Consider the following 14,934-nt stretch of genomic DNA (forward strand, 5'->3'; position numbering starts at 1 on the left):
GATGCAAATACACTAAAATGTAAAACATGAAAAGGAAATGCGGAGTTTTGGAATGAGAACTTACAGGCCAAGAAGATAGCCATTTCAAGAGAAAGGAACTTTATTTGAGATCTGAGGGTAAAGATTTTTACCTAAGTTGAATAAGACAGAAACTCTAAAGAGGAACAACTCAAAAAACCAAAAAGTTAAAAAAAAAATCAAAGATGCTAAAGAATAGCCAAACTTTAAATCTTAAGATTAAAACCAAAAACCAAAAACCAAATCACTACGACCAACACATGCCAGGGCAAACAAATATTTCATGTAATGAAATATATGAAAGGTTAAGTAGTTTTGTAACTTACAAATCTATTAAACACAGAAAACAAACAAAAGGCCATAAATTAAATAAAATCACGAGGTTAAAAAGAAACCTCAGTTAAATTAAGAAATCATTTATTTAATATTAATTATGGATATAAATTATTAATTATATATATAATTATTAATTATTAATTATGGATATAAAAACAATTTTGAAAGTAGAATTAAAATTTTTATTTTATTGAAAGGTAATATTCAGGTCTCCATTTTAATACAAATACTGATTTGAGGCTTTCTAATTTCATAGATCATATTTTAATCAACTTAAGATACCTGTTGGATTTGATGTATTTGGAGTTGTCAAATTAGGACTTTCCACAGAAATCAACATAACATCATCATTGTTACTAAAATGATAAAGAAAATTAAAAACAAAAATAAACTAAATATGCATTATCAGGCTGAAACATGCAATCAATGGTTAGAATTCTCTGACTTAACATTTTATAACTGACATGTTTAATCTAACAGTTGTGGCAGGAACTGGAGATAAAACCCAATACCCAAGAAACCCTGTGTGTTGCCAGTTACATGACCGTAAGTGTCTAATAATGGGTCCTTAAAACTTACCAAAGACCCATTTACAATGAATCCAAATATATAAGCTATAAGTATATAATATACATAAATATACAATATATAAATGTCATTCTAGAACATATACTTGCCTTGATGAAAATGAAAAGTATAACTGAAAAAAACACCAGTAAGACACTTGGACATTTACAGATACAGGACTGTGACAAATAAGGCTATTAAGAAATTAGTCCTCGCGGCACCTGGGTGGCTCAGTGGGTTAAAGCCTCTGCCTTCGTCTCAGGTCATGATCCCAGGGTCCTGGGATCCAGCCCTACATCGGGCTCTTTGCTCAGCAGGGAGCCTGCTTCCCTCTCACTCTCTGCCTGACTCTCTGCCTACTTGTGATCTCTGTCAAATAAATAAATAAAATCTTAAAAAAAAAAATTAGTCCTGCCACGATCCTACATTACATCACTGTAGTAGAAAAACTGGCCACACATTGACTAAACTGAAAAATATGGTAAATGACCCTCATCATGGTTATGACCTTGACTCCTCTTTCACGAGTTTGACCTTTACATCAAAATCTTTCTTAAGATCTTGACACATATTTCTTTGAGCCCATAAAATGTCTAAATGAATTTTCTATGCACAGTTATACCACTTTTTTATAGATTATTTTAATTTTCAGCTTTTGCATTTAGGTCTGTGTTCCATTTCAAATTATTTTTGTATACAGTGTGAGGTAAAGAGGGCAGGTTCACTTTTCCCCTCTGGCTATTCCTGTGGTAGCTGTTGACGGTCTCTCCTCCAATAAATTACCTTGGCCTCTTTGCTGAAACCCAACAGACGATATAGAATAGTGTCTAATCTGGTCACCAATTTATGGGCCTATCCTAAGACAACACCATTGTCTTAATTACTATAACTTTATAGAAATCTGAAACTTAGGTAATGTGTGTCTTCCAACTTTGTTCTTCTAAAACTGCTTTCATCTTCTAGGTCTTTTGCATTTCACTTAAGTTTTCAATCAGCTTGTTATTTTCTATATAAAAAAAAAAGGCTGCCAGGAGTTTGAGTGAGACTGCAATAAATGTACAGAATGATTTGGGTGAAGTGACACTAATAATGAATTTGCCCATATACTTACTGTCCCTAACCAGCCTTCCCACCTCCCAACCAAAATCCTATAGCACGGTGGTATGCTTGTTATAAAGGATAAACCTACACTGACACATCATTATCACAATCGAAGTCCATAGCCTACAACACAGTTCACTCTTAGTGTTGTACATTCCATGCATTTTGACAATATATAATGATACATATATATATATACACATACATTATATATATATATATATATATATATATATATATACACACATATATATACACACATTACGGTATCACCCAGAATAGTTTCACAGCCCTAAAAATTCCTGTGCTCTGCCTATTCATCCCTACTCATCAGCCCTGGCAGTATTTGATCTTTTTACTGTCTCCATGTTTTTACCTTTCCTAGGATGTCATGTAGTTGGAATCACACAGTATATAGCCTTCTCAGACTGACCTCTTTCATTTAGTAATACGCATTTAAGTTTCCTCTGTTCTTTTCCTAGCTTCAAAGCTCATTTCTTTTTTAGTACAGAATAATATTCCTATTGTCTGAATGTAATGATTTATTTATCCATTCACCTACTGAAGGAGATCTTGGTTGCATCCACATTTTGGCAGTTATGAATAAAATTGCATTGTATATGACTTTATTTTCCCTTCTCCACCTTCTTTTTTTAAAAGGTTTTATTTATTTGACAGACAGCGATCATAAGCAGGCAGAGTGACAGACAGAGAGAGACGGGGTAGGAGGAAGCAGGCTCCCTGCCGAGCAGAGAGCCTGATGCAGGGCTTGATCCCAGGACCCTGGGATCATGACCTGAACTGAAGGCAGAGGCTTTAACCCACTGAGCCACCCAGGCACCCCTTTATTTTCTCTTCTTAGCCTATCAATTATACTTCTTTTTTAGGTGGTTCCCTTAACATCTGCAATATACATTTATAACTAATCCAAGTCCACTTTCAAATAATACTATACTGCTTCACAAGTAGTGGAAGTACCTTATAAAAACAAAATATTCCTAATTTTTTAGGAATTTCTGTTCCTTGTATCATTGCTGTTGTTCATTTCATTTAAACACACACACACACACACACACACACACACAGAGCTGCTATTATTTTGAACAAACTTGTCAAATCAAGAAAAGAAATGTATTTGTTTTACTTTCATTCATTCCTTCTCTGAAGATCTTCTTGTCTTTATGTAAATCTGATTTTCTGACTTATCTTCCTTCTCTGTGAGGAATTTTTAACACTTCTTGGATGGCAGGTCTACAGGCAACGAATACCCTAAATTTTTGTTTGTCTGAGAAAGTGTATTTCTCTTTCACTTTTGAAGGACAGTGCCATAGATTACAGAATTCTAAGCTGGTGGTTTTGTTCTTTCAATACTTTAAAATATTTCACCTCCACCCTCTCCTTGCTTGCGTAGTTTCTAAGGAGAAGCTGGATGCTATTTTCACCTTTGCTCCACTATGGGTAAGGTGTTTTTCCCTCTGGCTTCTTTCATTTTCTGAATTTTAAATATCTTATGCCTAAATGTAGTTTTTTGATATTTACCCTGCTTAGTGTTCTTTGAGCTTGGTATTAACATTAATTTGGGGGAAATTCTTAGTAATTATGGCTTCAAACAGTTTTTGTTCCTTTCTCTCTGCGCATCTGCACCCCTTCCCCTTCTGGTGTTCCCATTATGCTTGTTATTTCCTTTGTAGTTTGTCCCACGTTCTTGTATTATTTTGCTGTTGTCTTGTTTCTGTTTACTTTTCTGAAGTTTCTGTTGTCAGACTTTCAAGCTCAGTGATGCTTTCCTCAGAGGCATCTATTCTACTAAGTCCATCAAAGGCCTTCTTCATTGTTACTGTTTTGGTCTCAAGCATTTGCATTTCTCTGCTTATTTATCCACCTGTTTTTGCTTTTGCTTTTTTTTCTACTTTTTTTTTTTTCACTGAAGCCTTTAGCAAATAGTTTTTCAAAATCCCTGGTCTGCTAAGTTGAACACTTCTGTCATATCTGACTCTGTTTCTGATACTTATTTCGTCTCTTCAAATCGTGTTTCTTGCCTTTTAGTACATCTTGCGATTTTTGTTGTTGTTGTTGACAGGTGGACATGATGTACTGCGTGAAAGGACCCGTGATAAACAAGCCTTTAGTAACGAAGTGGTTTTAATAACACTATGACTAGCTCTCAGTCTTTCAAGTAAGCCTGTGCCCCTGGAGTGTGAATTTCACTAGCACTTCTTAGTCAGTCACCCCCTGTAGGTGGGACAGATGGCTAGAGCAGCTGAAGTTGGGTATTCACTTCCCCCATATGGAAAGCTAGAGGGAGCAGGAGTTGGGGATTTCATTCAGCCAGGTCGGTCTAGTAGTAGTTTCTCCCTGGGACAAGGCCTTATTAAGAACAGAGTGGTCTGGAATATTCGAAAAGGTTCCTTTTGCCAATTGGTTGCTGCAAGCATGCAGGGACTTTCTCCAATATTCACCATCAGGACCTGGTAGAGCTCCTGGAGGTAAAACACAAAATTATGGGTCTTCCTGTGTAGTTTTTAACTCTTGACTTGTCTGTTCTGAGCCTCCAGCAATTACAATTTACATTTTCCTAAACTGGCATTGGTTCCCACGGAAGCTTGTGCTTCTGGGTTTCTGCTCCAGTTCCCCAATGTTGTTGATTACCACTTCTGCCTCTCCAGTTTGGGGGGCAGTATTTTGCTCTGTGGCCTTACTTCTCTAATGGATGTAAGAAGAGGTGTTGATTTTTTCAGTTTGTTGAGCTTTTTTACTTGTTAGAAAGTAACATGCTAGATCATGCTAGATGATGACTCTGAAATTACATGCTAGATCATGACTCTGAAATGTACTTCATAGTTCTGAAGTTAGGTCTTACAGATGTTTTGGTCATCATATCCCTTTGTATATCATGTTCTTTGACATTATTGTAAACAGTATTGATTTTAAAATTTGAAATTCTGTTTGTTGCCCATATGCAGAAACACTATAAATAGTATGAGTTTATTATACACACACATACACACACACTTACACACATGTACAACATAAGAGGAACAGTATGAGATATATACACATAGGTACCCTATGTAAAAGGACAGAAAAATATTTTATATTACGCACATTTTTATTATAGCCAGTACTTTCATCTCTTTACCTTTGGACAGATCCAAAATTCCTCTGGTTTTATTTTCCTTCTGCCTGTAAAACTTCCTTTAACATTTCTTGCAGTGCAGGTCCGCTGCTGATAATTCTCCACACCCACCCCAACTTTTTTTAGTTTGAAAATGTCTGTTTTCCCCTAAAATCTGAAAGATATTTTCACAGAGTGTAGAAATTTTAATACATAGTTTTTCTTTCAACACTTTAGATATGCCTCTGCATTTCAAAGCTTTAGAGATGCCTTTTAGTTTGCATAGTGCACAGCAAGAAGTCTCCTAATTTTATTTGTTTGTTCCTTTCTATGTAATGAGGTTTTTTTTCCCTCTGGCTGTTTTTAAGATTTTCTAGTCACTACTTTCACCTTTTTTTCCTTTTTAAACATTTATGGGTTTTGAATTTTCACCAAATTTGGAAAAATTTTAGATGTTACATCTTTCCTCCCTCCCCACCCCCACAGCCTGGTGAAACTTCAGCGATATATATATCTATATATTAGACCACTTAATACTGTTCCAAAGGTCTCTGATGCTCTGTTCATCTTCTTTGTTAGTCTTTTTTCTCCCCATGCCTTTGTTTGAACAGTTACTATTGCTATTCTACTGTCTTTTTTTATTTATTTTTTATTTTTTTTTTTAAAGATTTTATTTATTTATTTGACAGAGAGAAATCACAAGTAGGCGGAGAGTCAGGCAGAGAGAGAGAGAGAAGCAGGCTCCCGCTGAGCAAAGAGCCCGATGCGGGGCTCGATCCCAGGACACTGAGATCATGACCTGAGCCGAAGGCAGCGGCTTAATCCACTGAGCCACCCAGGCGCCCCGTCTTTTTTTAAAATCAATAATTATCCTAATTTTAATGTTAATCCTAATCAGTGTACTCTTCACACTCAGTTATTGTCTTTCAAATTTCTAGAAATTCAACTTGGGTTTTTTTTTTAATCTGTTATTTTCACATTTTCCTTTATATTGTTGGGACATGAACACTCAACGATAATAGCTGATTTATGTTGTTGTTGTCCATCAGACAAACTGTTTCTAGCATTTTAGTTTTCTCCTAGTTATGAATTATATTTTTTGCTACTTTGCATGTCTGGTAATTTTTGATTAGATGTCAGACATTGTAAAATTTACACTGTTGAATGATGGATGATGTTCCATTCTTTCAAAGAGTGGTGGACCCTGGGCACGGGGGTGGTTCAGTTGGTTAGGTGTCTGCCTTTGGCTGAAGTCATGATCTCAGGGCCCTGGGATCAAGCCCCTAGTTGGGCTCCCTGCTTAGCAGGGAGGCTGCTTTTCCCTCTCCCTCTGCCTACTGCTCCCCTTGCTTGTACTCTGTCAAATAAATAAATAAAATCTTAAAAAGAAAAGAAAAACAGTGCTGGACCACTGTGGAATGCAGTTAAATTACTCAGGATTACTCGCATCCTTTGTGTCCTTTTAGTTTTTTGGGAGCAGGCCCACTGAAGTTTTTAGTCTAGGACCAAGCCAGCCTCACTACAGCTACACCCACCTAAGGACTCTCTACCTGTTATTCCATTGTTCATTATAGTCAGTGGGAAAGCAAAATGTTCCCATCCCTGTACAATATCCAAAAATGTTTGGTCTTCTTTCCAGTGGGTCATTCCCCTGCCTCTTGTAATTTCATCCTCTGCCGGCACAGATCTGCATTCAGCCTATGATTCAAGAGGCTCCCTCTGCAGATCATCAGAGCTCTATCTTTACACAATTTGCTTTTTTTATTGTTCTGCCTCATAAATTCTAGCCAACTCAGAGCCCCTAGTCTCTGATCTAAATGTAGCAAGACCTCTAGAGGCTATTTGAGCTCCTCCTGCCCCTGCCCTTTACCTGCAAAACGCCTCCAGGCATTAAGCTTGAACAATGGTAGGGTGCATTCCACCTGTTTCCCTTCTCCCAGGGAGAGAGTCTTGTGCTCCCCGTTGAACAATGTCTGCTCACAATTCTTTTTCTTTTTTAGTTTGGTCTTCTGTTTGTTGACAACCAAAGAACAATTCCTGTAGCAATTCATACTTCATGGGCAGAAGCAGACATTTCCTACACATTCATTTTAGAACTGTTTTCATGTACATTTTAGAACAGATTTAATTCAACAAGTTTCCCCAAATTTATCAATAAGAGATTCTAACAGCCATTATTACTAAGTTCAGTAAACAAAAACAAATGTTCAGATCTAAATTTTATCGAGAATATTTCATTCATTCTTCTTTCCATTTTTTGTCTCTAACAAAACCTAAAGAGTTTATTTTGTATATTTTTTCCTACTAGTAATAGTCATCATAGATTGATAACTGTATTTAGTTTGTTACTTAACCATAAGCTGTTCTTTTCAGATGTTCACTACACTAGAGTCAAAATCTCTTATCAATCTCAAAATTCTTCATTTAACATTTCTAAAATATTTCTAACTTTTTGTTTTTAAAAAGTTCAGGTATTTAAGTAAATTCCACCCCCAAGATGGGGCTCGAACTTATGACTCGAAAATCAAGAGTCACATCTTCCTCCAGCTGAGCCAATCGGGCATCCAACTGAAAGACCCCTGCCCTGGAGAGTCCCCTCCCTTAAGAGATAAATAGGATGGCTTTAGATGTCCTGACAGCAGCCCAGGGTGGCACATGTGCAATCATCAAAACAAAATGTTGTGTGTACATCCCAGACTATCACAAAAATGTCACAGGACTTATAAAGGATATGAATGCCCAGATTAAGGCACTACAAGGTCTCTCTCTCTCTTTTAGTGATTGGTTAAGTTCCTGGCTTGGAGAAGGGCTATGGCCAAATCTCCTTTTCGGGCTTCTTATTCTTATCGCCTTATTAACCTTAATATGTTGCTTTGTTCCATGTTTCTCTACTTGGTGCCGAGACTCCATTGCTACAATGACTACACCACGACAGACGATCCTTATCGCACGCGAGGACGCCTCTTCACTGTCAGTGCCGGATTCAGCTGCCTCCACCTTTCGTAACTCCCTTATACATTCCTACCCTGATCAATGTTGACCTGAGTAGGTAGGGACAGCTCTACTCCCCTATTCAGCACAAAGAAGTTACAGAAGATGAGACCTTCCACCTTCAACCACCTTAAAGATTTAAGGGTCAAAATTGTTCAGGGGGGAATGATGAGGGAGCAGGAGGCTGGCTGAGGACAAAGCAAAAGCTGGCGCCTTGCACCCCCTCTCCACCCACTCCCCTTGGTAATATGTGTGACATTTCACAGGCACCCCTGAACAAATGGTTATCTTGCAGAGATCACAGTCCTGCAAGGTAGGAGTCTCCTTTGGTTTGCAAATGTCCTTGAGATTTAGAACAAAGAAGTTACCTTATCAATAGCCCAATTTCCAGGGACACAGAACTCAGTTCCTCAAGGCCTAATGTCACCCTCCCCTCCATGAAAACGGAAGGAGGCGGAGGTAAAAGGAAAAGTAAATAAAGAATTTCTTCTAAACCTAAATCTCATTAACAAGGATGCTTGATGGCAGGAGTGTGACATTCCACCAGGAGACTCCCAATTGTCTTTACTTGATAAGTAACCAGGCCTTCAATATCCTGGTTGTGCTTTTTTTCCGCATGCGTGGGCTAACCGGCCAGTTCTGCTTCTGTTAAGATTGCTTTGTCTGCTTTCGTGCGGGTCCCCTGACCCAATCCACTGACGCCAAGTATGCCTGTTCAAACTATCAATCAATCAGCGCCGTCCCCCCCAAAACTTGTTTGTACCTGTCTATATAAACCCCGCTTTCCCCTCGGTCGGTGTGCTCGGTTAGCTGGAGCTGCCGACCACCCGCCGGTACCTGCGCCCCAATAAACCTCTTGCTGTTTGCGTCCAGTGGCAGTGTTGGATTCTTGGGTAAGGGGATCCGCGGGTCTTTCACAACCAAGCATCCCAATATTTCTAGTATTTTAAGTATTTCTCCTTGCTGCTATAGTACATCAAATATAGCATTATTCAGGAGTTTAAGAAACCAAGCAGAAAGACTTTAAAAAGCAGAGTGGAATTTTTGGCCTTCTCATTGGGATGAGGCAGTAAAGATTACAAATTGGGACCCACCAAGGTGGAGGGACCCTGGTGAACACTCTAGGCTTTCAGCCGGGAATCCACAGAGGTCTGTATCTTAAGAAACACAGTGAACTAACTAGAGACAGAAGGAGCCTTACCACATTAACAAGCCTCAATCTCTACCAGTCTCTGAGTATATCAGGTGACCAGGTCCTGCTCAGCCAGAGAGAATAAATATTGTGTACAGTAGGATGATATTATTCCAGAGCCTCACCAGTTTTTCAGAGATTATCAAACAGGCCAAAAGACAGAGCCAAATGATCAGAAACTGACAGAAAAACAATGGAAACAGTTATATAGATGACCCAGATGCTGGGGTTATAAAACAAAAACATTAAAAGAACTATGATTAATACTTTTTAGAATATTAAGGAAAGATGGATATAGTTAAACCACATGGATCATTCATCAGAAAAGTAGAAACCATGAAAAAAAGACTATAATGAAATTAAGAAGTCCATTCATACAAACACACTATTACAAAAGTGGAAAGACTTGGAGTGGAAAAGATATTTATAGTACACATATCTGACAAAAAACTTATGCCAGGCAACTCAAAGGGAAAACATGCAAAAGTCTTAGAGAAACTTCATAAAAGGTATGAAAAAGGCTAACTAACCTAAAAATGTGCTAAACTTCATTATTAGAAGGAAATACAAAATTAAAACCAACACATGATGCTATAAACATACCCGTGTGGTTAAGCAAAAAAGGCAGGTATTAACAAGTGGCGACAAGGATACGGAAGAACAAAAACCTGATTATACTTCCTAATTGGAATGTAGCTTTGGTGGGACCTCCTTGGGAAAGTGTTTAGTAATATCTTATTAAACCTGAAAATACATACACTCTATGACCTAACCAGTTCCATTTCCAGGCAAATGTTCAACAGAAATGTATGTACATTCACCAAAAAACATGTAAAGGAATGTTCATAACAGCACTATTCATAATTTCCCCAGTCTGCAAACAGCCCAGATGCCCATTAACAGTTGTAAGTAGAATGAGGTACATTCATGTGAGGAGCACCGTACCAGCCACAAGTATGAATACATGGATAAATGGATAAGGAACAGCGCAGGTGAACCTCACAATGCGTAATTGGTGGCAAAAGAGGCAAGACACCGAAGAGTTCAGAGTATGACTCCATTGATATAAACATGAAAATCAAACAAAAACACTTATGGTGTTAAAAGTTCAGATAGTGATTCCTCAGGTCGGTGTGTTAGGGGTGGGATTAGTGACCAAGGGTGAGGCACGAGGTGGACTGGATGCCACTGATTTGATCTGGAAGATATTTACAAAATGTGTTTACTTTGTCCAAATTTGCCAAGCAATACACTTGTTTGTGCAGTTCTCAGTGGGCATTATGTCATTTAACTTTACTTAAAGATTTTATATATACATAGATAGGGCATGTCTGTGTAGGTAAAGTTGTTACGTAGGTAAGTTAAGTAGTAAGTTAAGTACGTGAAAAAGTCATCTCTCTGCAAACTAAAGATTGAAATTCTGTGAGCATTTATTGATACATTACTTTTATAAAACTGTTCCTCTGGTTGCTACCAAAGATAGCTGGATTTTGTTTTGTTTTGTTTTTTTAAGATTTTTAAAATTTATTTTAGAGAGCAAGAGCAAGCTCTCTAAAAGCTTGCTTTTAGAGAAAGGGGGACAGAAGGAGGAAGGATCAAGAGAGAGAGAATCTCAAGCAGACTCCCCCATGAGCTTGGAGCCCGATGGGGGGCAAGATCCCACGACCCTCAGATCATAACCTGAGCCAAAATCAAGTGTGAGGCACCCAGTTGCCCCAGTGATGGCTGTTTTTTAAATGAACCATATCTGGGAGGAAACTGAAGACATCGATGATTTTCATGTTCATTTGGATGTACCTAACCTATGTTTTTTTACATGCATTTTACCCTTGGAAAAAAATTTGTGTCTAAAATTACTAATTATAATTCTCCAGGTAATGTTATAATATAGTAATTTCAGTTTATGGGTTCTGGAGACAAACTTGTCTGGGTCTGGGTCTAAATTCCACTGGTGGCTTTAGTGGCTTGGTTACTTACTAACAGGGTTTTGGGGGCAAGAAACCCTGCCTTAGTTTCTTCATCTAGAAAAGACAGAGAAGTTTTATAAGATTAAATTAATGTTAATGAGGAATGAGTAGGAAGGAGCACATGCAACACTGTAGGAAATTTCTTAAAATACCGTGGCTGGTAACTGCTTTTCCCCCTTTGATCTCTACAAATAGTTCTTCACATGAAGTTCAATGCCAGGCTTATGTTTTAGACATAATTAATGTTTCATTAAATCACGATTGGTGGAATAGTCTGTTCCTGGGCGCCTTACAACTTGAAGCTTCCTTTCCCTTTTGGAAATAATTGCACATAATGGCATTTTCTTCCTATTTAAACAAGTTCCTTTTCTTCAAACATGTGTTCTGGTCCATAAGCCTTCTCTTCTATGAACTTGTTCAGCTCAGCTGTTACTGCCTTTCCCATTTCCTACACATTCTCAAAAGAAAAATGTTTAAACTTCTAAATCCAACCATTACTATACACATAGAAAGTTAGTTGTGGCACTAATTCCTTCAATACTTGGGATTAACAGAAAAAAACAATTATAAAACTTCCTGGCTTTCTTTAGAGTTTTAATAATAGTGGGAGCAACATGTTTTTGCTTTCTTTTTTAAAGTTCCTTTATTTCTGGGGCACCTGGGTGGCTCAGTGGGTTAAGGCCTCTGCCTTTGGCTCGGGTAGTGGTCTTGGGGTCCTGGGATCGAGCCCCGCATCAGACTCTCTGCTCAGCAGGGGGCCTGCTTCCTCCTCTCTCTGTCTGCCTCTCTGCCTACTTGTGATCTCTCTCTCTCTCCGTCAAATAAATAAATAAAATCTTTTTTAAAAAATTAAGTTCTTTTATTTCTCAAATATTTTTGAAAAGTTTTAAATAAATTATATGTATAAAGAAGTACATAAACTGCTATGTAGAACAGCTATGACAGAACCCCACACTTGAACAATTTGAGAAGCTATTATTTTTTTAAAATCTTAAGAAATTTAATAAATACACACACACACACACACACACACATATATATATTTGCTTGATATATATATATCTTTGCAGACATCAGAAAGCTGTGGTAGAAGCCAGGACTTAGGGAACTGAGATCCCAGAGAGAAAGAGGGTATACAGAAGTGGGCTAGACAGTCACCAGTGGTGTTCCTCTTAGGGCATCTGTCAATGAAACCTTTTGGGAATACTGAGAAGCCAAGCAGAAGGTGGCTGATAGCACAGTGGATTGTATCAGGGAGACAAAAATTGGAATATACAACGAGCAAAAGGAACCATAGGAAACACTCCAATCTTTCTGGTGGAAGTCTTAGAGGGCTCTGCCATGGATGGAGTAAAATCAAAACAGACCGAGTCTTATAAGGGCTACAAATAAGCCTCAGTTGTGCTCAATTCCTGATTAGATTTAAGTATATTATCTAACACAATGGCTTAAAAAATAAACATTTATTATCTCCATTTCTGTGGGTAAGGCAGTATGGAGCACTGTAGTTGGGGGTTGGGGCTCAGGATCTGTCACCGCAGTCAGGATGATAGCAGGATCTGCAGTCATCTGAAGGCTCAATGAGGGCTAAAGGTCCTACTTCCAAAATGGTTTACTCCCTTGGCTGTTGGCAGGGCGCCTTACCATATGGGATTCTGCACAGGCTGCTTGATGTCTTCTTAAACTGTGCTTGCTGCCATGTTAATATGGCAGTTAACTTGCCCCAGAGCAAGCAATCCAAGAGAAAGAAAGGAAGCTATGATGCTTTTTATGATTTAGTTACATACTGCCACTTTAGCCATATTCTATTTGCTGTCACTAAGTATAGCCTAAGACAAAAATTAGACTCCACTTTTTTAAAGGAAGAGTATATTGAAGAATATGTGTCTGTATTTTAAAACCATCAACAGAGCCTATGTCCCTCTCTCTGCTGCCTGCCAGAGTGTAGGGTGAATCTGTTCTGATGGAAGATAACATCATTTAGAATCTCTAAAATTCTCAATACACAGTGTCCAAGATTCACACATAAAATTAGCAATTAAGATAACAAGCAGGGCAAAAATTAAAAAAACAACACAGCAAATAGAAACAGAGCTCAAAGTGACTTGCATACAAGGGTCATGAGAAATGGATTAGAAAATACAGTGATTAAAATGTTCAACACATGGACAACAAGATAAAGAATTTCACCACCTCTGTCTACAGAATAGAACACAAAGGCAGGGTGCCTGTGTGGCTCAGTCAGCTAATAGTCCGAATCTTGATTTCAGCTCAGGTCATGAGCTCAGGGTTGGGGGATGGAGCTGAGTGTCGGGCTCAGCACAGGGTGGGAGCCTGCTTAAGAATCCTTCTTCCCTTCTCCATTTGTCCCTCCCTCACTGCTCATGCATGTACATGCCCTTTCTCTCTAAAAAATAAGGGAAGGGGAGAACTGAAAATTAAGCAAACGGAAATTAACAATTCGATACAATGGGTTGAACAGCCCTTTGGATCCAGCTGAAGAGAGGATTCATAAACTGGAAAACAGGTTGGTAGAAAATATCCAGACTGGAGGATGGTGTGTACCAAGATGCATATAATGGGAAAACTGCAGGGGAGAAGAGATGGAATGGTGCTGAAGGAATTCTTAAGAGATAATGGCCAAGAATTTTTCAGAGATAATGGAAGACACAAAACCTGACTCGTGAAAAACTGTGAGCCCCTATCAAGATAACTTAAAAAACAAACACTAAACCCAAGACTCCACAACTAGCATCATATAGTATACTAATGAAAACCAAAGACAAGTAGAAGGTCTTAAAAGCAGAAATACAGACATTATCTTCAAAGAAGCCACAATAAGACTGAAGCTAACTTTTCAGCGGAAATTATAGAAATCAAAAGACATGTAACGACATCTTGAAAGTTCTGAAAGGAAATTACGTACAGTTCAATACTCCTGTTAAAATATCCTTTAAAAATAAAGACAAAAAGGAATTATTTCCAGACCAAAAAAACCTGACAATTTTTCTTGAGCAAAACTAAAAAAAGAAATAACAAAGTTCTTCAGGCAGAAGGAAGATTTTCCCAGATGGGAAGATGGAAATACAGGAATAAATGGAAGAGCAACAGGAGGGGTAAATATGTGGGTAGCTCTCAGCAAATAATGACTCTACAAGATAGTGGTTTTATCTTGTGAGATTACAGTACAGCTGACCTTGAACAACAAGGGTTTAACTGTACAGGTCCACTTACACATAGATTTTCTTCAATAAATATAGTATTCTTAAGTGTATTTTCTCTTATGATTTTTAACAATATTTTTTCTCTAGGTTACGTTATTGTTAAAATATAGTACATAATATATGTATACAAAATGTTTAATTGACTCTTTATGTTATCAGTAAGGCTTCCAGTCAACAGTAGACTATTAATAGTTAAATCTGGGGGAGTCAAGCGTCATGTGTCAATTTTTGATCATGCATGGGGTCAGTGCTAGATTATTTGATAGTCAACTGTAATGTAAAATCAAAATGTGAAAACACAAAAGAGGGAGGGGGAGTGGTAAGTGGAGTTACAGGGTTCTAGGGTCAAGTATTACCTACAAAAATGGTAAAAGTACTAATTCATATTGGATTCTAATTATTAGGGTCAAGAATCTAAATCAT

The 14,934-nt window shown here is 37.9% G+C and overlaps 2 protein-coding genes across 7 annotated transcripts in view; one reads left to right on the top strand and one right to left on the bottom strand.

Moving 5' to 3' along the window:
• Window positions 1-14,934, top strand: part of GRIN2A (glutamate ionotropic receptor NMDA type subunit 2A) — a 609,475-nt gene that overhangs the window by 27,814 nt on the left and 566,727 nt on the right. The window lies entirely within an intron of this gene.
• The window catches only part of ATF7IP2 (activating transcription factor 7 interacting protein 2), a 56,183-nt gene that overhangs the window by 11,222 nt on the left and 30,027 nt on the right, over window positions 1-14,934 (bottom strand). For all 6 annotated transcript variants that reach the window (XM_032328001.1, XM_032328004.1, XM_032328005.1 and 3 more), the window contains one exon: window positions 637-710. In XM_032328001.1, coding sequence (XP_032183892.1) covers window positions 637-710 — 74 coding nt within the window. The remainder of the gene's footprint in view (window positions 1-636; window positions 711-14,934) is intronic.

Source organism: Mustela erminea, chromosome 20 (assembly GCF_009829155.1).
Source record: "Mustela erminea isolate mMusErm1 chromosome 20, mMusErm1.Pri, whole genome shotgun sequence".
In the NCBI taxonomy this organism is placed as follows: Eukaryota; Metazoa; Chordata; class Mammalia; order Carnivora; family Mustelidae; genus Mustela; species Mustela erminea.